Source organism: Morus notabilis, unplaced genomic scaffold (assembly GCF_000414095.1).
Source record: "Morus notabilis unplaced genomic scaffold, ASM41409v2 Scaffold130, whole genome shotgun sequence".
NCBI classification, from domain to species: domain Eukaryota; kingdom Viridiplantae; phylum Streptophyta; class Magnoliopsida; order Rosales; family Moraceae; genus Morus; species Morus notabilis.
This window is the reverse complement of record NW_010359451.1, coordinates 571,581-597,587: the sequence shown is the minus strand read 5'-3', so window position 1 is coordinate 597,587 and position 26,007 is coordinate 571,581. Positions and strand designations below refer to the sequence as shown.

The following is a 26,007-nucleotide window of genomic DNA, read 5'->3' as shown; positions in this document are numbered from 1 at the left end:
GAAACATTTGCTCCAGTTGCCAAACTCAATACTATCCGGGTTCTTTTTTCCCTTGCAGCAAACCGAGATTGGCCATTACACCAACTGGATGTAAAAAATGCATTCTTAAATGGTGATCTGGAAGAAGAAGTGTATATGAAAATATCACCGGGACTGGAAAATTCCCTCAACAGCAACAAAGTGTGCAAGCTTAAAAAATCTCTGTACGGACTCAAGCAATCTCCTCGTGCATGGTTTGACAGGTTTGCAAAGTCAGTAGTGAGGCATGGGTACACCCAATGTCAGGCAGATCATACACTGTTTGTGAAGTTCTCTCCAGAGAAGAAAATAACAGTACTAATTGTGTACGTTGATGATATTATTCTAACAGGTGATTATGAAGGAGAATTAATTGAAGAAGCTTTTGGCCAAGGAATTTCAAATCAAAGAGCTCAGTGAGCTCAACTATTTCCTAAGCATGGAGATGGCACGATCCAAGAAAGGAATATTCGTCTCTCAACGAAAGTATGTTCTGGACTTACTAAAGGAGATAGGCATGCTGGGATGTAAGCCTGCAGACACTCCAATGGATTCAACGAAAAAGATAGGGACTGAGGAAAATAGTGCTCCAGTAGACAGGGGGAGATATCAGAGACTAGTAGGACGACTAATCTACCTCTCACACACACGACCTGATATTGGTTTCTCTATTAGTGTTGTAAGTCAGTATATGAACAATCCAACAGAAGAACATATGGCAGCTGTGAACCGGATTTTAAGGTATCTTAAGATGACACTAGGAAAAGGCCTGTTATACAAGAAGAATGACCGTAGAGATATTGAAGTCTTCTCAGATGCAGATTGGGCAGGAGATATCTTAGACAGGCGATCTATATCTGGGTATTGTTCCTATGTTTGGGGAAATCTTGTGACTTGGAGGAGCAAGAAACAATCTGTAGTTTCAAGAACCAGTGCAGAAGCTGAATTCAGAGCACTAGCTCTAGGTATCTGTGAAGGAATGTGGATACAAAGACTACTTGGTGAGCTAGGAGTACCAAGTGAGAAGTCCATTAAGATGTTCTATCACAACCAAGCAGCCATAAGCATTGTAAAGAATCCCGTGCATCATGACAGGACAAAGCACATAGATATTGACAGGCATTTCATCTCAGAGAAGATTGAGAAAGCAATTATACAACTGATCTACACTCCTACCAGGTTCCAAACAGCTGACATACTCTCTAAAGCTCTTCCACGAACTAACTTTGAAGAACTGAATCGCAAGCTGTGTATGGATGATATCTACAACCCAACTTGAGAGGGAGTGTTGAAATCTTGCCTTAGTTAGTTCGGATTTCCAGGGCTGCATTATTCTATATTAGGATAGCTGAGTATTTTGTACTAAGTTACCTAATTTCCGTTTATTCTCTTTCCTTATTTAGGCTAGATTGTTTCCCTTATTCTGTTTGATTTTTATTCTATTAACACGGTTGCAGACTGCAACCATTCCCCTATATATATAGCTGTAATTTTTCATTCAAGTAATAAGAGAAAATTAGAGAGCCTACCTTTTCTCTTAGTAATTTTCAGAGGAGAACGTGAGAGAGTGAGGGAGAGAGAGAGAGATAGAAGAGAGTGGGGAAGAATAAGAAAGGCAAAGAAAGAAAAGGAAAGGAAAGATAATAAGCTTCGGCCTTTTTTTTGGGGCCTCCAACAAAGTTACCAAATAATTGACTTGTCAACTCCATCAAGTAATGTACTTGGTAAAAATAAAAGTAATAAAAATCCCTTTTCTAGAAATCAACTTCAAAATAATTTTATTATTTATAGATTAAATAAAATAAATTATCTCTTAGTATTTCTAATACTAATCAAACGAAATAGTATTCACTAAAATCCACGAGGGGCTTATTTGCAACACTATCTAATAGTTGGGACCAGAGTATAATAATTCAAAGGTTGAGTGATCAAACTACTATTTCTGAAAGTAAATTCCAAATTGCGAAAAATTTATAATGAAATAATTATAACTGAAATTAAAACACTAATTTTTAAATTAATTAATACTAACAACCGAATTAAACTAATTAATCTCAATTAATTTATTACAAAAACTAACTTGATCTAACATGTCCTAAGTAGTATATAAAAATGTAAATGATCAAATCTTAACCTCACCCCGGTTGACAATCACTGTACAGATCCTTCAAGCTTAAGAGCATGAATGCTTTTTAAAATCTTCCGTGTCACATGATCAGGCACTAGCCCTTTCTGGATCATGTCCTTGAGAAGCTTGAGAGCGACATCAACTCTTTTGACCTTTAAGTAACCGTGAACCAAGGTGTTATAGGATATGGTGTTAGGAAGAGCACCCTTTACTGCCATCTGATCGAACACGTCTTTGGCTTTGTCCATTTCACCTTGCAAACAGTAGCCCTTAATCAAGGTGTTGTAAGTGATTGTATTAAGTTCGTTGTCATGTTCAATCATTACCTCAAATAATTTTTCAGCTTTCTCCATCATGCCTTCATTAATCAGAGCATTCAAAATTATGTTCAGAGTTCTAATATTAGGAAAAGTTTTCCGACTTGGAATGCCATCAAACAATTTCTTAGCTTCTTCCAATTTATCAAAACGGCACAATCCAATAAGTAAAGAGTTGCAGGTAATCACATCAGGCAATACACCTTTATCAGTTATTTCTTCTACAAGATGAAGCACCTCTGCAATGCTTCCTTCCTTGCAGCGAGCATCCAACAGAGCGTTCAATGTGACAAATCAGGAGAGATTCCGTAACCCGCCATGCTTTCTAAGAATCGTGTCACTTCTTTCCATTGACCACACTTGCACAAATTAGAAATCAAAGAAGTGAATGTCACAACATTAGGCTCTACACCTTTACTAGTCATCAACTCGAACAATCTAACTGCTTCTTGAGCTTTTTCTTCCTTGAAAAGAGAGTCAATTAATAAGGTATAGATAAACGCATCAGGTGAGATTCGGCAATCAATCATCTTGATTAAAAATCTCTCGACTTCTTTCCAATGACCCAATTTGCTTAATCCGTGAATTAAACAAGTATAACAAACAACATTTGGCCAAACACCATGGTTGATCATATCTTCAAACATGCCGAGGGCCTCATCCACTCGCCTTTCTTTACAAAGGCTGTCAATGATTGGTATGAAACAGTCTACAACGGGTCTAATCCTCCGATCTTCTTGCATTTGCTTAAGTAGCTCAAGCGCCTTCGAAGTTTCTCCAGCCTTACAAAACCCATTAATGACGGTAGTGTAAGTAAATTCATTACGCAAGTTTTCCTCCTCAACTATTTCACCAAAAAACAACATCGCTGCGACCATTGAGCCCTCGTGGCAAAGCCCGTGGAGCAGAGCATTCATTGTATGAGCATTGTACTGAAGACCACTTTTAAGCATAGTTGCTAAAACAGAGAAACCAAGTTTAACCTTCTTCATGCGACACAGACATTTGATGACAATATTCAACGTGCCGACTTCAGGACTAAAATAATCACAACCCATTATCTCTCTATACATAGAGACAACAATGGAATAATGTTTCATGTTGGAGAGTGAGCCAAGCAATTGATTGAAAGTCCAAATAGAGGGCATGGGTCGCATTTGAACCATGGAATCGAAGTAACCCAAAGCTTCTTCTATTGTTAGGTTTCTGGATTTACATTTTGTTTGGATCAATTTCTCCAAATGGGCAACAGAATTTTCACCGATAATATTCATAGAAGCGCAAGAACAGAATTGGGTTGTTAAAATTCTGAGGAGAGAAAGGAAAGAAGGATTACCAGGAGGTGTTGTGGTCAGCAATCGGATTCTCATCTTCGATTTCTTCTGGGATTTCAGAAGCCAGAGTTCTGATGAAAGTTTCTGCTGATGTTTTGAGATTGGGGAAGTTGGGTGAGGGCAATATCCTAGAATGACTTTGTTGAAATTAATAAAATGACATTTTTTTATTTTTTATAAAAAAATATATTTACTCATTTTTTATAAAATGAGGTCATTTTGTAAATAAAAATTTTTAAAAAATTATTTTATTAATAAAACTTTTCAAAAGAGTTATTTTTACAAAAGCCTCGTTGGGAGATTGGTAAAATTGTCGGCACGAATTGGAGAAGCGGAGTCAGAGGCGACATGGAATGGAATGGAATTGATTGGCTGCATTTTAGGGCAATATGCTAGAATGACTATTCAACAAAGTGAAATTAGTAAAATGACATTCTTCATTTTTTATGAAGAATGACCACTTTATCATTTTTTGTAAAAAGTGGTCATTTTACAAATAAAAATTTTTAAAAAGTTATTTTACTAATAAAACTTTTCTATTGAGTTATTTTTACAAAGTCCTCTTGCATTTTAGTTGTTTTCAAAAACGTTGTTCTGTATTTGAAATTGTTCATGTTTTTATTTTTTTTTATCTTTTTTTATAAAAAAAAATAAAAACAATTTTAAAATGTCGTTTAGCACAATTAAAAATAAAAAATAAAAATAAAAATAATTTTTTTAATTTATTGTAAAATGAGAGATAATAAAAAATGACTTTTCAGCCGTGTTTGGAATTGATCTTGTTTTTGTTTTTCATGTTTTTTGAGAAAGAAAAAATGAAAACGTTTCCAAAACGGCGTTTGCCCTAATAAAGACAAAAAACGGAAATGAAATGAATTTTTGGTTTAGTGTAAAATGAGAGAGAAATGAAAAATGACTTTTAGTTATTTTCCAAAATAATTGTTGTGTGAGATTGAAAATGTTTTCATTTCTATTTTCATACAAAAAATAAAATCATTTTAGAACGAGTTCCGAACGAGCCCTTCGTTTTTCATTTTTTATTTTTGTTTTCCCCTCTCTCGAGTAAAGAGAGACATTAATGAGTTTTTTTACACTGAAAATAATCTCATAATAAAACTACCAAATGCATTTTTAAAAATGATTTATATCTGAGATTGAAAACGTTTTTATTTCCCTTTTCATACAAAAAATAAAATCATTTTAGAATGAATTCCAAACGCACTCAAAATCATTTTAGAACTAGTTCCAAACGTACATTTTGTGTTTTAGTTGTTTTCAAAAATGTTTTCGCACATCTTTTAAGGTATAAAAATGAAAACGATTTACAAATCACATTTATTTAGGGTCCGTTTGGTATAAGGATTGAAATCAATGTGATTTGAGTCTTTTTGATTTGAATCATGATTCAGAGTGATTAGAACCTTCATTTGGATGTGTATATGCATGATTCCGATTCTAACCTGAAATGTGATTCGAACCAGTGTTTGGTTGTTTTGTTTTCTGAATTTGAATCATGACCAAAATAATGTTATATAACAAATATAATTCGTTACGTGTAATTTAAAAAAAATTATAATTCGTCATATAATTAAAAAATGAAGTACTAAAAAAAAATTATGCAACTAATTATAACTCATAATTATAACAAGCTAAGTGAGAAATAAATGAAAAAAATGTGAATAAAATTATATAATAAGCCAAGCATATATCAAACTTGTCTCCAACGGCTTCCATTGTATAACAAGCCAATTACTAGAAAAAAATGATTTGTTTGTATGCCATACAATCAAGACGCAACACGAATCACTCGATCGAAAGATTTCAACTGAATCTGATCATGATTGGAAAAATATTTCAACCCTATTGAACATTCGGTGCCAACTAGTACATTAATTGATATTTGCTGTTATCCACTCCAAATTATTCAAAACTAAACAGCAAGAGGGGAAAAAGGGAAAAGAAAAAGGAAATGAAATTGTGTGCAAATTAGCACTACAAATGGACAAGTTACATCAAGATCCAGTAAAAAGCCATAAACTAGTCAACACAGGTTGGTGGCAACAACAAACAATACCACATTGCTCAGTACCCTGTCATATGTCAAACGACAGTGGTTCTCTGATTACCAATGCAGCACCTTCTTTTATCTATTTGTGTTTCCCCTATATGCACATTTCTGGGTCTACTAGTTGAGATATTTTGTAGTAGTACATTTTGAAAATGCTACAAGTAAATCAATCTTGCCATGGCGAAGGCATTCTGAAACAGATGCTACATTCTTCTCCTGGCTACTGCCGAAGGATGATCCGGCTTCGGTATTTGTGACTTCGTTGGGTTTACGATTTTGTAAAAGTTGAAGATGATGTTGCAGGATCTGTAGAATCACAATATGAAAAATAAAGTCGAGTCAAGAACAACAACAATGTGAATATAAAAGATGGACGCCAAAGGGATATAACTAGGAAAATCCGGATTCTCTACGTTATGTACTTTACCTTTTGCTGGAAATGGGATATTATGTTCTGGTTTCAAAAAAAATTTCATAGTAATGAAGTGGTATATATACTCCCACTATGTAAGATTTCTATTGAGTACGTCCCTTACTTTACTTTGACAGGGAGCAATATTAACTTTGCTCTCTTTGGCATCAAAACGTGACCTTTTTGAAACAAAAATTGAATCCAGATGCAATCCAAGTTGACACTGACGGACAGTAGAACCATCACTCTTTTTTTTCGTTTGGTTTGACCGGGAACAGAACAGAAGAACTAGGGGAATCCAATATATAGCAAAGCATTAGTACTTCCAATGCTTTACTTCGCCAAGGAGCTATACCAACTTTACCATTTTTTCGTTTGGCATCAACAAGTGTCCTCATTGAAAAATATGTTCAAAAAGGAGTATCCAGATGCAATCAAGTTTACACATAGCATCCCAATCCGTGAGAGTAGAACAATCAGATAAGCACTAAGGGATACCATTAGCCACAATCAGGTCACTATCTGGCCAAGCATTTTATTGCACAGTATTCACCATTTCCATCTCAAACTTAGACAAAGAGGACCATATTACAAACAATGTTACAGCATCAGTTTGCCGTAACATATTGAAGCATAAATTATCAAACTTCACATACTCAAGCACAAAAAAACCATGTTTAATGAAGCACAAAAAAAACTAATGATTTAGATCTTAAAAGGAATAAACGTATGCAGGAGAAAAGTCCAAGATTTTACTTATCCTACTATCAATGAACACTTCATAGTGTCAACTAAAATCGAATTTGCACTTTACAAGCTTCCCTTCAGCCTACTATCAATGAACACTTCATAGTTTAAAAAGCAACATTCCCAATAGGAATGGTGTTTCCTGCCTCTTGGGTAGCTAAACTTAATAGGGGACCCAAAAAAATGTATGGCAAAAATCAAACCATGAACAATTTCTGCTACATCATGACCGTTTATTATAGCAGACGGCTGCCAAAGTAACTTTGAGAGCCACCATTCCATGAACTATCCCGGACATTCCAAGACCTTTGCTATCCAGAAACCTCCTTGGAATTATGTCCACAGACATTTTAACACTGTTTTTTTTTGGGCTTGCAGATGCAGATCAGCTCTATTGATAGAGGTATTATGCACTGCTCGTAAGTTAAATAGGGTTGTTGTATTTATCTACCACGCATGAGTTCATGGCAAAGATTATTTGATACTTTGGTACACCATGAAATCTGTATGTATTATACCCTTCACAGTTGAATGTGAAGATATTTGTTACGGCATTTGTTTAGAGTTTTCATATTAACAAATAAAACCAATAATCAGAAAATGATGCATCTGTAATTGTATATAACTAGAAGTAGGTCCCTCAAATAGGAAATATAACACAATTAAGGTAGGAAAAGAACATACTAATCATCAACTCCACTGCAGTATCTTTAAGACTGTCTTCTAGTTGATTAGGACGCCAAATATGCAGCTTGTTCTCGGCAATATTTAAACTCATTTCTGAAAATAGCCTTGCAAAGTAGTATTTCCTGGAGAGCACAAATTACAACCCCACATCATCGAGAACATCCACATCATGCATTCCCCAAAACCAAAGTCCAACTATACTCAAACAAAGCAAGAACGTAACAAAACTCACTAGCCAAAAGTTAATTACCTTAACTAATTCCCAAGAAGAGTTGCTGGTTGGACTAGAATCAAGAACTGTTTTATATGCGGTTTTTTACATTGCAGTTGCAGCTAACACGCCAACCGGTTCACCAGCAGGGTATAAATTCCAAACACTTCCTCTGCCATATTCAAATTTCTCTTCATTGAAATACACAAGTGTGCAAACTTCTCTATGCAAACAAAGCATATTAAAGGTAGAAACAAAAACATAATGCAGAAAACGTGGAAGTAAAGAAACTACCCCATTAAGCTTCAGCTTCAATCCGCGTATCAAACGTGTCTCCCACGGCTTCCTTGATATTCCACCCACATTTCATTCGCAAGGTGATCCCTAAAACGACCCATCTCTGTACGACTAACATTACCTCCTGTTACAACTGACCCTTCAGGGACATTACTATCAGTGTCATCGTCATCAAATTCATCATCATTGTTCGGATCTATTTCGCTTACCGGTACACCATCACAGTAGTATTGATTTAGAAGGGGGTCCCCCTCATTAAACATGTGAATGAAATTGTGCAATATTGCACAAGCAACATGAATCTTCTCTTATTTATCTATTGGATACGTATTATTGGGGCGCCTTAGGATAGGGAACCTAGCCTTCCAAACCCCGAACGTTCACTCTATACAATTACGTAGCAACGAGTATTTGTAGTTAAAAATATCTCTACCTCCCTGAAATGCACCACTTCTCCTTCTATAGTTAGGCAAATGGTAAGTCTCACCTCTGTAGGGAGCGAGAAAACAATCAGAGTTCGCGTACACCGCATCAACAAGATAGTATTTTCCTGCACAAGTTATATAAATTAGGATGCAATTTATGCCCCATACTATTAATACCTATAACTACAGATACATTATGAAATATAACCTGGTGGGGGACGTGGGAACTTGAACCTAGGATTGGAGTGTGTTTCCATTAGCACTCTTGCATCGTGTGCTGAACCTTCCCATCCAGATAGCATGTACGTGAACTTCATATCGAAGGAGCAGACTGCCAATATGTTTTGGGAGTTCACTCCCTTCCTATTGCGGTACGCTGTAGGATTTGGAACTCCAATCGGTGTACAAGGAATATGAGTTCCGTCAATTGCGCCTACACAATCCTGAACAATAATATTAGATTGTAGATATTGTAAGTAAGAACAATTAGTGGAGTGAGTAACACAAGACCGAGGTAATATAGCTAGAGAACTCACGTCAAACCATGTTCCATATCTTTGACGATTCTGACGTAAAAAATTATGCACTCTCTCATATTTAGGGGGTTTAATAAAATCATCGTGTAGTGCACATAGCATCGAGAACATTACCAAACCACCGTGAAATTGTCTCCCCAGAATGTTGCCATATGTCTTGAGCTTCACGGTTAGTTTGACTTTGGTAAGCGATTGTTAAAAACACAAATAATTGTTGTTGTACATTCATGTTGTAAGAGGGTTGTAACAATCGGCGTTCAGTTAGTATGTTACAGAGAATCATGAATGCACGTGGTCCCATACGCACCTTGTTAAACATAGCGGCTTCATTATTGTTTGATAACAACTCATTTACCTTATCGATGCCCCTCAGAGAAGAAATGTGCTCCAGCCGTGGTACTGTGTCACTATCCAAAAATTTGGCACTGGCTATTGTGGTTGCGATTGCAGCCATAAAGCGCCGTAGCCGTCTAGAATGTGCCCTTCTCTGGTGGTCATCATTTGCATGTCTGGATCCTTCTCCCTGCATCTTGAAGCTTCACGGTTTAACCTGTACACAACATTTGCATGTCATTTGGGTGGAGTGCATATTCGAAGTCTATCAATGACCATACAACTCAGTAATTCAGAGTTTTGAGAACAACTATATCCAAGTACAAACAGAGTGAGGGCACAAAACTAAATTCTCTTCAAGCAAAACCAAACACATTGACAACAGTTACTTTGACTACAAAGAATTCTTGCTATATTCGCAGAAATGAAGGGGAAAGTGCCATATATTGCATAAACATAAATCCGGGGTACAAAGTCATACTCAAATTAATACAATAGTACAATCTAGGAACGAAAGTAGAGTAACGAAATCACACAAATGAAGACTAACAAATTAATAGAAACTCAAATTCGGGGGTTTACAACTCGACCTATCACAACACATACTTAACACACAAATGAAGACTCTACAAGTGACAATGCTTCCTAAGGAGTCGGTGGACAACTATATGGGTTAGGTAGATGCGTGAAGGCGCTCGGGGGCTATCCAAAGGAGGGAGGTTGCTGGTTGTAGGGGTTTGGTGGATGTTGGAAGGAGCTTGGGGGCTGTCCAAAGGGGGTTGGTTGCTGGCTATACAGATTAGGTACTTGCGAGAAGTTTTGAGGTGGCTGACTATAACGATTAGGGACAAAAGGGGTTTGGGGCAGTTGAACAAAGTCATCTAAGAAGGCTCTCCTCGACGAATCATCAAGCTCCGCCCAAAGTGGACGCCATGTGTCGTCCTTAGCAATTTTCTCAATCGCATGGACACGTGTACGCGGATCAATTCCCATTTGGACCAGCGACTCTAGTATCAGACTCACTTCACTTGGTCCATTGACGGTGTTGTTACTTGGGAGGGTCTCTTTGCTTGCTCGAATATCTTTCCGCAAATCATTGTGCATGTCCTTCACCGCTTCAAGCATCTCGTCTCGCGTACTGTCATTGGATTTGCGTGACCTTGTCGACCTCTTCCAAATCGTACATGATGACGAGGCGACGTTGGTCGCATTTTCCATTCGTTGGCGTTCCATGCGGCGGCCAAACTCCACTCGAATGTCATCATCATCAATGTCTTGGTATGGAGAGTTTTGCTTGTTTTGTGGTTCCTCAATCCCAGCTCCAACGTCATTCGAGGGGACACCATCCACATGCTCTTGTTCCATGGAGGTGGAATGATCTTGCACCAGTAGCGACAACTCGACTGGGGAAAATGGCAGCCAAGTGCATGTCGTTAAGCTTCCAACCGTTACTGAAAATTGTGTTTACTTCACGGTTTCTCTAGCAAAATTTTAAACAAAATTATAAGTTATTTCCACTTATTACATAAAATGTACGCTGCCATATTTTTGAATGAGGGACCACTAACGAATCACACATTATACCTTGGAAAGATCTTTCCGCAGATCCTCTGAGCATGTGAAAGTTTTGTTGATAGAATCCCACCCAACTCCAGTATGGGCTTGCAACATTTTGAATGCTGCGTACACCTTACTAAGTCAGCGGCGTTTCTCCTTAAGGTGCTCACCGGCTGGTACATAGCCATAAAAAAAAGTGGCCATCTGAATAGCCTATTGGTTGTAGTCACGAGATTCCGGTTGCTTCCTGTTGTTGGCACAATGGTACTCGTAGAGATGCTTAAGTAGGAACACCTCCGAATCCGCGCTCCAATACAATGGCCTCTCATCCACGTTTTTCCTAGGCATCTACAAACGCATATGACAACCAAAAGAAATAAATCTTATGCATCGAGTTTATGTGTGTCTTTTGGAGCTTTAACCTTATGGTCTATCTACATAACAATAGAGATTGAAAAATGCCCTGAAAATTACTAGCTACAGTTGCTAATAAACACTCAAAGGCCACTCCAATCCTGGATTAAAAATGCAAAATTTGCAATTGTTTAAGGTTGCTGAATTGGATTCCCAGCCTCTATTGTTTCCTATAGAATTGTCTATTTAGTTGGATGAAATCCTAGTTAAGGCTAGTCTTTCAACTTAGTCAAAAAAAAAAAAAAATTAAAAACCCTTGCTGCAACTCCCTCAACCCCTTACAAGAAAACCACCGTCCACACCTCCAAACTTGAAATTTCCCCATCCTTTCTCTTCCTAATCCATAGAGGAAGAAACCCTTGCTTTTCTCCTTGTCTTCGAGTTAAAATGCATACATGACTTAAGTCTTATTTGTTGCACTGACCATCGAATTCAACACTATTTTTTTTTATCATTTCCTATGTCGTTACCTTAGACATTTCAAAATACTAGCTTCTATGCGTGTTTCCCATCCCGACTTGGCCACAACTGCTTGCAAGGAAACCCATAAATGCTAGCCAACTACACGAGAAGGAACCACTTCTGTATGACTATAAGTACACTACAATCCCTCTCAACATTTTCTACCCACCTAAACTCTCAACCCTTTTATATATAAATCAATATAAGTAGGGAAAAAGTTTCTCTTGTGTCTCATCATCATCATCATCTCACTAGCCATGGAAAAATCAAAGGTGAAAATCACTAAAAAAAACACATATCAAACCAAATTGCTTACCAGCTAGCGGGGAAGCTTGGGAAAGATGAGGAAGGTGTGTTTAGGGTGGAATACGACAATGAAATGGAAGGTGTGGAAGTTGTTGTGTTACAATTACTCTACTGGCATAGCAAACTCAGGAGTAAAGAATCATACCATTTCCCGTTAACATTTGCTAATGCTAATGGAGTTTCTGCTTCAATTTCAAATCAAATTGCTTACCAACATTAGTTGCATGCAAGGCAAACTGGTTTAAGCGTACTAACATTAGTTGCTTAATAACATTAGTTGCTTACAAGCATGTCAGGGGAACAAACGTTGGACACAAAAGGCGTTGACTGTGGTTTTTTTTTGTGTGTGTAAATCAATTACCTATGTGAAGAATGGAAAGTGAGACATGATGCTACAACAGAAGATACAACCCTGTTCTATGTTCTACAAATCCCATTTTCACAAAATGCCCTAAATTCTACTGACAACAACCATTCAGGAACACAAACAATCATTGACAGAAACCCTAATCCCCAAACAGGCAAATCAACCGGAGTCTATGTGAGGATCACTTACCGGTAAATTGTTCGAATATGAGGAGGAGATTAACGTCACTGCCGGCAAAACACCAAACGCGGATGAAGGTTTTTTGTATTTTTCCGATGAGCGTCTTGTTCCTCTCCGGTGAAGGCGTGAAGTGGGCAACCTTTTGTAGAATCGACGAAATTGGTACCAAATGTGAAGCCTCGGTCATTTGTTCACGAGCAGAGCTTTACGTGAAGCATTTCTCATTAACTCAGAGAGGTGAAGATTAACTAGGTTGTTTACACGGTTATTGCCCGAAGAAATGAGGGAAGAGATGAGTGAAAAATTGAAGAAAGAGGAAGCAGAGAATCTCTACGAAGACACGACCGGAGGAGTGAAAAATTGGAAGAAGGAGAGAGCATGTCTCTGCCAAGACACGACACAACACTGACGAGGGAAGATGAGAAGGAGAACCAAGGAAGAGCAGAGAATCTCTGCCACGACTGAAGGCTGGAAGGACCTCTGGCAGAGAACGTGCTCTCTAGCATATGGTTGGGTGTTGCGGTGAGAATTAACTCACACGAAGCACAGTGAAAGTACTGTGCAAGGATTGAAATTTTGGGCTGAATCAGGGGGGGCCTGATTCTGAATCAGGTGCCCAAAAATGACCTGTAACTCAAGTCTCTGACCCTAATCCTTGCGACACCAAACACAAGGTTGAGCACATGACTCTAATTTTTTGATCATGATCTCCTAACCAAACGGGCCCTTAATAAAAGTTTTGAAAACGGAAACGAAAATAAAATATATTAAGAATGATTTTTGTAAAAAAAGTAGAAGACGATTGAAAATTATTTTTTCTTTTCCATTTTCATTTTCTTGTATTTATGAACAATGTTATATTAAATAAATAATTATTAATTACTAATTATATTACATATTACTTAATAATTAATAAATAAATATATTTAATAACTAATAAAGAGATAGAAAATACTTAAATATATATTAAATATGAATTCATTGCTGTTGACGGTGAATTTTTGCCAACAAAAACAGGCCGGTTTACCTTTAGGTTTCCCGTCGGATTACCGGCTTAAAAATAGGTTACATGTAGGAGTTTGATGTGCTTGCGGTATTTTTTTGTGTAGTAGGCAATATGAGAAAGAATACTTAAAGTAGGAAAACACACAAGATTTATAGTGGTTCACTCTTGAGCTACATCCACTGTGGTTTGTTATTCCTTTTTGGGATTGTTACAATTTACAATATGCTCTTTCATTCTTTCTTTTTTTAGAAAAGATCAACCTCCTTTCCGTATGAGGTTTCTCTCCTTTTATAGCCGAGCTTCCTTCGTTGGAGGGGTTTTCTCCTATAGGCTGAACGAGCACTCAAGTGGTCTCCCTTTCTAGGCCTAGCCCATAGCCCACTAATCACTTTTTGCGCACTGTTCACTCAGCCAATTAGTTTCCCATTACGGCTCTGTGCACAGTTGTAACCCTTTTCTGTCCCCTGTAGGGGCGGTTTAAGGGTTTGCATTTAATGCCTGTACTGTGGACATCCCTTACGTAGCTTGCCACGTCAGGCTTTCCCTCAAGGAGCATTCCCCTCGTCGCCAGTGTTGTTTAGCCCAATTGTTCTCCTTGGCGGTGGACTTCTATGTTGTAAGGTCGACAGTATGACCTGTCGACGTCAGATGAAATCGACGCCCTAAGTTGGGCTCCTTACTCGGGCTCTAAACAACAGGAGGAAAAGGGGTCCTAGACGTCAAGGGTTGTTGCTTTGAGAGGAGAGGTTAAGGCCACGTGTCACGTTGTCTTCCCTCCACGTGTCTTCCATATTTTCCCCCATAACAGCTACCCCCCAGGTCGAGGGTTTCTTTTAGACAACCTCGAGCTTAGGTTCGGTCGTCCTTCCGTGGTTCGGGTGTGGGAAACCGGTCCTGAGCCTTCGCCCATAATGAGGGTCTGGATGCTTTGGATTTTCTTGAGGAATGCAACCGTCGCGTCGGTCACTTCTCTATGCTGACGTGAGGCCTTATTTCGAAAGGACGTATGTGAGCCCTTGGATCGCGCCCCTTCATTTTCCCGCCTTTGCTTCACTGTCGTTCGATTTGGGAAAATTACCCCTTCCGTTGGATCTCCACAAGCCTTATCTGATGGTCAGGGGTCGAGGGCCTGTTTTTCTTTAAATATCCCCTAAACCGAAGTTATTCTCTCCAAATAAATTCCTTTGAACCACTGTTACTCTGCCTGAATTTCTCCCTGTGAATCTCTGACTTATGCTCCCTGCTTCCTTTGGTGCATCGTGAAGCTACTCGGTTTCAAACTCCGTGCAGACTCTAACTTATCGGTAAGCTTTTTATTCGTTGCTTATTTGCGTTGCTGGATGATTCTACTGGCTTTCCTAGTGAATCATAGGTGTTGATATGTGAAATGTGGAGGACAATAGCTTTTTATGCTTTATTCCACCCACATAGGGTAGTTTTCCCTGTTTCCTGGTTGAATGCGAGTCTGGCTCCTGGGTTCTGATGAACCTTGGTTGTCACGAGCATTTGTCGTCACCATTTTCATATGAATGGTCGGCGTTATGTTGAGGTGTTTCAGCAGTCGTTATCTAGAATGGTCGTCACTTAGAATAACCGCCATTTTTTCCTTCCTCTCGACTAAGGATTTTGACGTAGCTCCTTGTCTTTTTCATTACCAGAACAATGGCCTCAAAAAATTCCCGTCGAGAGGAACCATCTATTGTATGACCAGACTCCCCTTCTGTGGCAGAGATTTCATGGTCATCTTCCTCGTCAGACTGGGACTCACTGTTGTGGGAAGTCGAGGAACATATGGCCGGCCTAGGCGACGACGGTAGCGATACTTATGACAGCGTCTGCTGAATGATCGACGAAGACATTGATAGGAGGCCTTTTATAGGTGGCAGCGTGTGTGGGGTCGCTGCTTCTCTGGTGGATGCCCCACTGGTTGCTACAAGTGGAGACCCAGATCGGCCTTCCTTCACAGCTGACACCGTGGCGTCGAGAGTCCGGAATAAGGACATCATCCGGGCGGTGAAGGAAGGATGCATTGATGAGAGGTGGTTTGAATACCTCCTCCCAGACATGCACTTTAGGACTAGTATGCCCCCGACTGGATTCCTCCCTGTCTATACCAGGGCCATTACTGCGGGGATGACCCTTCCAGTTCATCCCTTCGTAAAAGATTATTACCACTTTTATGACATTTCCCCTGCCTAACTGGCACCAAATTTATGGTACTGCTTTGCTGGCACCTGGATCTTATGGAACCAGCAGTTTGACATGGATCTTCCTCTGGATGAGTTTAGATTCATGTACAGATTGTGCCATGTTGCCAAGTGCGAGGGGTGGTATTTTCTGAATGGGCACGGGAGATCTCCGCCCAGATTTGGCAAGCTAATTTTGGGCATTCCTTCGCCGTCACATGAGTGGAAACCCATGTTTTTTATGATACGTGACCCCTTTAATTTTCATCCCGACGACCGCTTGCCCCGCCGAAGGAAGGTACAGGCGTCGTTTGGGAACATGGGTGAGACTTTGATTCCCTTTCTTTCTCACCTTATTTCACTTTCTCCTTTCTTATGCTGACAGTCTTTTTATCCTACAGTCAGTCAGGACCGGCCGAAGTTCTCTAGAAACAGTTTGGCGAGGATTGAGAAGGCCTTCTCGTTGCCGTCTGAGGTTCGCCATATTGACACCCTCCTGACCCAGGCCAATCTTCGAAGTGCCGGGCTAATTCTCGATCTCCCAGACCCTACTGACCTCAACGCCATCCGTGAATACTTCCACTTAAGTGACGAAGCTAAACCCCTGTTCCCGCCGCCTCTCTTACAATGGCATTTTGTTTATCCAAGCGCCGATTTATATTTTTGTCTCGTCGTTTCTGTAGAAATGACATCTTTAAGGATCCAGCTTCCCAGTAGTCAGCCGTCTGAGGCAAGCCAGCAGCCCTTACCGAGCCAACAACCTCCTTCTAGGGGGAAGGAGAAAGCTAGCTCTTCTTCTCAGGTGCTGAGGAAAAGGAAGGCCACAAGGGTCCCCTCGGCGTCGAAGGAAGATCCTGTACTAAAAAAAAGGCGCAAAGAGAAGACGCCGGTGGTAGAAACTTGGACGCTGACAGTCCCTATTCCTGACGTAAACGTTCCTCTGGCGCTGAGGGAACGCGTGCTTATCCCGGGGGCAAAAATTATGGATCCCAATTTCCAAGTCTCGGACGTCTCTGATGCCGAGATTGGGGCGATGCTGAAACTCGATGCTGAAACTTTCCCCCCGCTTCTCCCTTGTCTTCCAGGCTCTATATGAGTCTTTTCTTGAGCCGCACTGGGTTGCTGCCACTCAGTCTTCCTTGGTTGATCGTCAGCGGAAGCAAATCTCTTTCCAAATTCACGTAAGACTTGATCGAGCTACCTTTTATTTTTGCTGGTCTCGCCGCTTTGCATTTTTATTTTCCGACCTCCAATTTTTCAGGGCCTAATCCTCGCCATTCTCAACCTTCTCAACCTAGTTAAGGTTAAGGAGCGGGATAAAAAGATGGACATCATAAAGGCCGAGCTTAACTCTCTTCTCGATGATGCTAAGACTAAGTGTGCGAACGCCGCCGAGGAGAGAGATGTGGCCGTGGCCAAATTGAAGAGTTTGGAAGATAAGCTGGCTAAGCTAACTGCCTCGGTTGAGGACCTTACCAAGCGGGTAGATACATCTGAGACAAAGTTGGCGGAAGCAACTGAGGCGGCGAAGAGACGTTTTGCTGAGGGAAAGGCTGAGGGGAAGAAAGAAGCCGAAGCTGAGGCTACAACAGTTTTTGATGCCAAACGTGTAGAGATTATTGAGGAGTTCAAGGCTTTTCCGGAGCTCATCGACATTCGTACCAAGGATTTTCAATCCGCTGGTCAACAAATCATTGATTTGATAAAATAAGAGCATCCTGAGTGGGACTTGGGCTTCCTTTATGATGCTCCTCCTCTTGCTGGCGACGACAACTCTTCCCCACCTGGTGATGACTCGGCGGTTGGCGGCGAGGCCTGAAGATTTTTTTTTTTTTTTTTTTTTGTTACTGTCTGTAACTAATATGATATTGGTTTGAACCTCTTTTTATTTCACTTGCATTTTATAAAAAGCCAGTAGATTTCTTACCTTGCTCATTTGTTTATTATGCATTCGCCTCTCCCTCTTGAAGGAGTCGTTGTTGATTTTACCCCTTGGGGTCGTTTATCTTTAGAAAATGCCGTAAAATTTTCTAAGTTTTTCTTTGCCTTTCTTCTTTGGAAGAATCGGTGTTACCTCTTGCCCCTTGGGGTCGTCGCCTTAGGAAATTTCATAAAATTTTCTAAGTGTTTCCTCGCTTTTCTTCCTTGGAAGAGTCGGCGTTAGCTTTTGCCCCGTGGGGTCGTGGCCTTAGAAAATTTCATAAAATTTTCTAAGTGTTTCCTCGCCTTTCTTCCTTGGAAGAGTCGGCGTTAGCTTTCGCCCCTTGGGGTCATCGCCTTAGAAAATTTCGTAAAATTTTCTAAGTGTTTCCTCGCCTTTCTTCCTTGGAAGAGTCGGCGTTAGCTTTTGCCCCTTGGGGTCGTCGCTTTAGAAAATTTCATAAAATTTTCTAAGTGTTTTGCCGGTGATCCGTAGATCCCTTATTGCCCCCCTTGTCTGTTTAATATACCTTAATTTTTTAGGCAGACAAGTTTATTCGAGGGGTGAATTCTTCTTACTTTTGGACAATATAACTATAAATTCATAATTTATTTAAATTGCCAAAAATGTAACTAAGATGCGTTTAAAAAACTACATACATTATTGGTAGTATAACTTTAACTGTTCTGCATTCCATGGATGCTGAACCTATTTGCCGGAGAGGCTTTCCAAGATGTAGGTGCCGGGCCGCAATACTTCTCTTATTTGGTAGGGTCCTTCCCAAGTTGGGCCCAGAGGACCAGTATTTTTGGGTTTTGTACTCTGTGTTACCCTTTTTAATACTAGGTCTCCTGGGGCAAACCTTCATTTTTTGACTTTTTTGTTGTAATATCGGGCTGCCCTTGCTGGTAGGCGGCGAGGCGTAACTGAGAGTCGAGCCTTTTTCCTTCTAATAGGTCAAGTTCTCCATTCATGCCTTTTGTATTACCGTTGTTGTCGTAGACCACAATTCTTAGAGTCGGCGTCTCAATTTCTATGGGCAGTACCACCTCGACGCCATATGCCATAGAGAAGGGCGTTTCGTCCGTGGTGCTTCGGCTCATCGTTCTGTATGCCCACAAGACCTTGGCGAGTTCCTCGGCCGATTTTCCCTTATATCGTCGAGCTTCTTCTTTAGGGTATACTTTAATATTTTATTGACTGCTTCGACTTGCCCGTTAGATTGTGGGTGTATTGGTGCCGAGAAATCCTTTCGAATGCCCAAGCTATCGCTGAATCTTCGTGTTGAGGCATTATCGAATTGTTTCCCATTGTCGGACACTATCGAGTGGGGGACCCCAAACCTGTACACAATGTCGTTCCACATGAAGTTGGTGCAGGCTGCTTCCGTGGTTGTAGTCAGAGCCTTTGCCTCTGCCCACTTTGTGTAGTAATCTACTGTAACGATGGCAAATTTAAAGCCCCTAGGTGCAAGGTGTAATGGCCCGATTAGGTCAACCCCCCACTTGGCGAAGGGCCATGGACTGAGAATGGAGGTTAAATTTTCTGGGGTTGCTCTAGGAATTGTGACGTACCTTTGGCACTTATCGCAACGTCGGGCGTATTGGAAAACATCCTTTTTAAGCGTAGGCCAGTAGTATCCTTGCCTCAGAACCTTCAGGGCTAAAGACCGCCCCCAAGTATGATTACCGCAGACTCCTTCATGGATTTCTCGGAGGACCCTCTGGGCTTCGTCATCATCCAGGCACCGCTGTAGTGGCGTTGAATAGCCTCGTCGATAAAGAAAATCGTCGTACAATAAGTACCTGGCGGCTCTATACCTGATTCGTCTGGCTTCATCTTTATTATTTGGTAGTTGTGCATCCATTAGGTATTGGATGAGTAAGGTCATCCAATTTTCACCTATTTGGACGATTAGTGCCTCAGGTACTTCTTCAATGGTCGGCCTAACATTTCTAGCCATGAAATCTTAAAATTGGTTGTGGGGTTTTCTTACCCATGATCTTATGAGTGTTTTGACACTAAAATCATGGCTTTCTAATGGTTGGATCATCAGAACCAACCTACACCATCAGGACGGTGGCGGCGAGCTCTGTTTTCTAGCCAAACGATGACGGTGATGGCTGAAATTGGCCGGGATCGACTCGTCTATTAACTCTGAATCTAATGGTAGGGGCGGTGACATCCATGAATGACCAGAGGGGCAAAAGCATAGACGGCGGTGGTGGCTAAATTATGCAGCTCCAGCGATGGTGCTTAGGTGAGAATCGATAGAGAATAGCTGATGGGTTTTGTTCCTCTCGTTGATCTGAGTCCATAGAGACTAGAATCCCCTCAATCGGAGGTCGGACGGAGGAGATATCACAATTGATAGTTTCAGTTATTTTCAAAACTTCAGCCGGTAATTACAGCTTATTCCGGCAGAGTTAGAGGTCATGCGACCTGTCAAAATGCTCAGCTCGTTGAGAGCTTTCCATTGACACCGACTGTGTAACACCCTAAAGAATTAATTGGGATTAATTGACATAATTAAGAATTATTAGTGTGCCTAATCTGGATTTATTAATTGGTTTTGATTAATAAATGTTTCTGACGTGTAATTTAGATAATTCCAAGGCATTTAAATATCCTCAGTAATTTTATTTTAACCCAGAAGTGTGTATGGGCACATTTCTGGACTTTTTTTTAAATGTTGGTACCTGTTTATTTTCTTTTCTTTTTTCTTTTTTTCTTTTCTTCCTTTTCTTCCTTTTTCTTTTTCATGACGTGTCTCTCTCAGACCTTTCTCTCTCTCTCTCTCTTCATTCTCTCACTCCCTCTCTCGGTTCTCTCTCCCGTTTGCTTCAAAATCAGCCAGATTTCAAACCAAAGGAAACTTTCAAAGCGTTTTCAATGTCAAGAGAAGGATTCAAGGTAAGATTTCTGAAAAACCTTTCGTGAATCTCTAGATTTTGGATTCTAAAACTTATTTTTGGCTCGAAATGAATTTTTATGGATTTTGAGTAAAACTAGAGTAGAAATTGGAGATCTCGGGTTCTTTGGACTTGTTTTAGGACCTAGGACCCAGATCTAGTGGTTGTCCATTGAAATATTTTTGTTTGGGTCTAGATTTACAAGTTTTCAAACTGATTTCCGTGAGTTTTCTCGCTCTGGAGTTCTTCACCGGTTGACCGATGCGGTTGACCGGACTACACTGAGGCCATTGGTCGACGGTCCGGTCGACCGGATTGCACACCACCGGTTGACCAGTGGTGATGCACTATTCTGTCACCGGTCGACCGGTTGACACAGGGTTTGACCCTGTTTGGCCTGAAATTGCTGTTTTTGACACTTGTTTTTTGGGAGAACCCAAATTAGCTTTATTTGGGGACTTGAGATAAGTGGATCAGCATCTTTAATCCTTGTTTTGAAATTCAAAATCCTTGGAATGATAATTTTAAACATGAAATCGGACTAGGGCATACTAATTGAAAATCTTGGTACATAATTGAGATTGGATTACTTTAGGAATAAGAATTGATCCTAAAGTGTTATCTTGTATCAGTGATAGCTGAGGATTCAGACTGAGTGGATGGAGGAAGCGGAAGCTGAGATAGTGCGCTGCTAGTCACAGTTTTGGTAAATTCGAGGTAGGATTTCTATCCCTTTTCCTTGTGAGCCTGATTTTCGAAAAGAATTTTGGCCTTGAAAATGTTATAAAGAAAGGGGTTGGTTTGCAAAAGAAAATCTCTTTGAAAACCATGACTTGTTTAGTTCATGGAATCCATGGCTTGATCTGTCCATGGAACCTATAGATTGTTTAGTCATGGAACCCCATGGCTTGCCCAGTCATGGGGCCCGCGTCTTGACTAGTTCGTGGGGTCATACTAACGATTTCATAATGTTAAATGAATGGTTTCTTAAGATAAGAGATCTTGTGAACCGGTAAGAATTTATTGCTGTAAGCTTAGATAGGGTGCGGAGAGTGCATAGGCGAGGCACTTGGTAGGTGAGTAATTTGTACTAATTACTTGCTGATGCCTGTAATACGATTATTTTCAGTTATATTTCCTTTGAGAAAAAGGATGTGAGGTTCCGGCTGCCTGTTAGAACTGAATGTCTTTTTTTGTTTACTTATTCATTTATTTATTCGTTGCTCATTTATTATTCATTTATTTATACAGTCATTTCAAACTACATCCTACTGGGCCTTTCGCTCGCGTTTTATGTTTTAAATGAATTAAACCCCTCCTAGGAGATTCTAGGAGCGGTGCACAGTAGCAGGATATTTGCTACGGAGTAGCTGAGTTGTGCTACAGATCGATCAAGTGAGGATTGTGTTCATCCTCTAACATAAAAGTGTAAGGAATCGAGAATTCTATAAACTCATGTAATATTTGGATTTACTAGACTGTGGTTGATGTCTGTTGTAATTGATTATTTACATGGTCATGTATGTACAATGCCATATATCCTGTGGGTGGAGCCCTATGTATTGTCAGAGGCTCGGGATTTAGAAATTTATATTATATTTTAATGGAGTTAAGTGGGGCTCATTTAGGAATATGCTTTATTAACCCCTAATTGAGCTCCACGTCACCCACCCCGTTTGGGGGGTGTGACAGAGTGGTATCAGAGCCCTAAGTTAAGAAACCCCAAGATTGTACATACATGTGTGACATCAGTAATCCACTGAACAATCTAGTTTTATTTCAGTTGAAGGAAATGGTGCCTCACTGTAAACCAGCTAATCAACCGGCACAACAGAATTAGAGATTTCTGGATGCCATGTATGCTGCCTTTCAAGGCATGGCCACTGGAGCACAAAACGAGCGGCCGGTTGAGGGTAGGAAGTAAGGTTACTTCTGGGAATTTAGGCGTGCGCCTATCCCCTTGTTTAATAGTGAGGGAGGACCCCAGGAAGTAGAGTTCTGGTTTGACTCCATAGTCAAGCACTTGAGTACTATAGGAGTCCCAGATGAATACTGGGTGGAATTTACAGTATACAAGATGGAGGGCTTAGCAAACACTTGGTGGAAATAGGTCAAGAGAAGAATAGATGTTGCAGGACTGACCTGGGAGCAGTTTAAGACATTGTTCAATGAGCAGTACTTCCCTCAGAGTTATAGGGATGAAAAAGCGCTGGAATTCATGTCTCTGCTGCAAGGTGACATGTCTGTAGGGGAGTATGAGGCCAAGTTTAATGACCTATCCCGGTTTGCGCCATCTTTGATGGAATCTGAACACCTTAGATGTCTTAAGTTTGAGAATGGCCTCAAGAACTCTATGAGGAGACCATTGGTGGCTTTGAGAATCCAGAATTTCTGGGATTTGGTGGTTGTTGCTACTAGGGTGGAGCAGGATAGCATAGCCTATCACAAAAGCAAAGAACTAGCTGGATGAGTTTCAGCTTCTGGCGGACCATCTGCTTCCGGCGGGCCACAGCGGAGTGGTAGAAGGAACCGCAACTAGGGACAGCCTGGTGGGGGAGTGATTAGCGGTGACAGTAGTTCATCAGGAAGTGACAGAAGTGCTTCATACGGGTCCAAGTGTCACGATTGTGGGTAGGTGGGCCATATTAGGAGGAATTGTCCTAATCGGCCGTCGGCTCAACAAGCCCAAAGTGACGCTTCATATAGTCAGGAGGGGCCACACAGTATATGCCACCATATCAGCCACAGCAGATGCCATACCCCCCTGTGCCAACTTATCAACCACCTTAGTATACATAATTTCGGCCCTAAGCACCGAGATCGGTACAACCACCTTCGCCGCAATAGTATAGGCCAGCAACCCAACGGCCTAATGTTGGTGATAGAGGGAAAGGGAAAGTGCAGGGGCAAGCTTATGCCCTGGCAGGAGGTAGTTCGGGAGGTCAGACCAGTAACGTGGTGGTTGAGGGTATGATTCTAATCTCTCATTCTTTTGCTCACGCATTGTTTGATACAGGTACCACACACTCTTTTGTATTAAGTTCTTTGTTCAGACTTTACAACTAAAATCTGAGAATTTAGAAGTCTCGATGACTTTGAACTCCCCACTGGGATGTGTGGAGGTGTTGAGTGTGTGTAGATCGTGTGAAATCACGATTAGGGGTGAGCGATTGAGAGCTAATTTGATTATCCTTCCGATGAGTCTATTTGACGTGGTACTCAGAATGGATTGGTTGTCAAAATACGGTGCTATTGTTGATTGCTACCGTAGAAGGGTGACTTTGATGACTAACTCTGGAATAGTGATTTCTTATCAGGCATATACGAACCCAGTCCTGGGAGAACGGCTGTTGAAGTACAATGTTGGGGGATGGAGGAATATAGCCTGTTTTTCTTCCCTTCTTGCTTTTGAAGGTGAACCTGAGATAACTGGAGATAGTGCGGGAATCCCTGAAGTGGATGAGTTCACAGATGTATTTTCTGAGGATCTACCAGGTTTGCCGCTAGATCCGGAGATTGAATTCTGCATTGATTTGGTTCTGGAAATGGCACCTATTTCCATTCCTCCATACCAGATGGCTCCGGCGGAGATGAGAGAATTAAGGAAACAGCTTGAGGAGCTAGCAGAAAAAGGATACATCAGGAATAGTACTTCCCCTTAGGGTGCCCCGACGCTATTTGAAAAAAAACACGACGGATCTCTCTGGTTGTACATTGAGTACCGCCAAGGATCGATGAGCTATTCGATCAGTTGGGTGGATCACAGTTTTACTCCAAGATTGACTTGAGGTCTGGGTACCACCAATTGAAAATTAAGGAGGAGGACATTCTGAAGACTGCTTTTAGAACTTGGTATGGGCACTTCGAGTTCTTATAATGCCTTTTGGGCTGACGAATGCCCTGGCGGTATTCATGGACATGATGAACCGTGTTTTCTGACTGTATTTGGGTCGGTTCGTAATTGCCTTCATTGACGACATACTAGTTTACTCGAAGACTTGGGAAGAACATGAGCAACACTTGAGAATTGTTCTTCAAACTCTTCGTGAACACAGGTTTATGCTAAGAAGGAGAAATGTGACTTCTAGCTGACAGAAGTGAAGTTCCTTGGGCATGTAATTTTAGGACAAGGAATCTTTATCGATCCTTCTAAGATCAAGACTGTGCTACAGTGGCAAAAGGCTGAAGAATGTAGTGGAGATTCGCAGTTTCCTCAGACTTGCAGGGTACTATCGGCGTTTCGTGAAAGACTTATCGAGTATTGTTGCATCGATGACTCGGTTGACCAAGAAAGAAGTCAGATTCCAGTGGGACACCGAATGTGAAAATGCTTTTCAGGAATTGAAGGTCAGACTGACAAGTGCACCAGTCTTGACTATTCCTGATAGTGAAGAACCATATGAGGTGTATTCTGATGCCTCGAGGTGTGGGCTTGGCTGTGTCTTAATGCAAGGGGGACGCGTGGTAGCGTACGCATCTCGCCAACTAAGACCACATGAACAAAATTACCCCACTCATGATTTGGAGCTGGTAGCGGTAATATTTGCTCTGTAGATATGGAGATTTTATCTCTATGGAGCAAAGTTTTAGGTCTTTTCGGACCATAAAAGTCTAAAGTACTTGTTTACTCAAAAAGACTTGAATCTTAGGCAAAGGAGATAGTTGGAGTATATGGAAGATTACGACTTCACTCTGCAATATCATCCTGGAAAAGCTAATATGGTGGCTGATGCCCTTAGCAGGAAAACGACGAGGACTTTGGCGTCATTAGCTTTAGAAGATTGGAAAAGGACTGAAGTGGTGAGTAAGTATGATCTTCAGTTCTACGAAGATTATAACCAGGCTATGGTGTATAATCTTGTCTCTACACCGGATATTGTGCAACAGGTTAAGTAGAACCAATGGCAGGATCCACACTTCCAAGGGATCTGGATTCGAATCCAGAATGGAGAGCAACTCAAGGATTGGAGAATCCGAGAGGATGAAGCCTTGTATTTCAGCAACCGTCTTGTTGTTCCTAAGGCGGATGAGGTAAAGAAGATGATTCTGTAAGAGGCTCACAAATCAAAGTTTGCTATACATCTGGGAACTACAAAGATGTACCAGGACCTGAAAAGACAGTACTTATGGAGAGGCATGAAAAGAGACGTTCGTGAGTATGTCTCGGAATGTGTGACTTGCCT

The 26,007-nt window shown here is 40.7% G+C and overlaps 2 protein-coding genes across 2 annotated transcripts; both read right to left on the bottom strand.

Annotated features, from left to right (window-relative positions):
- Positions 1-2,162: 2,162 nt before the first annotated feature.
- Positions 2,163-2,745, bottom strand: LOC112090864 (pentatricopeptide repeat-containing protein At1g63130, mitochondrial-like; the record flags this gene model as incomplete). The annotated part of the gene is made up of 1 exon (XM_024163116.1): positions 2,163-2,745. A coding segment is annotated over one exon (576 nt), but the record flags the coding sequence as incomplete, so codon positions are not given.
- Positions 2,745-3,833, bottom strand: LOC112090863 (putative pentatricopeptide repeat-containing protein At1g12700, mitochondrial). The gene has a single exon (XM_024163115.1). It carries the CDS (start codon positions 3,831-3,833, stop codon positions 2,745-2,747), a length of 1,089 nt encoding a protein of 362 aa, XP_024018883.1.
- Positions 3,834-26,007: the final 22,174 nt, after the last annotated feature.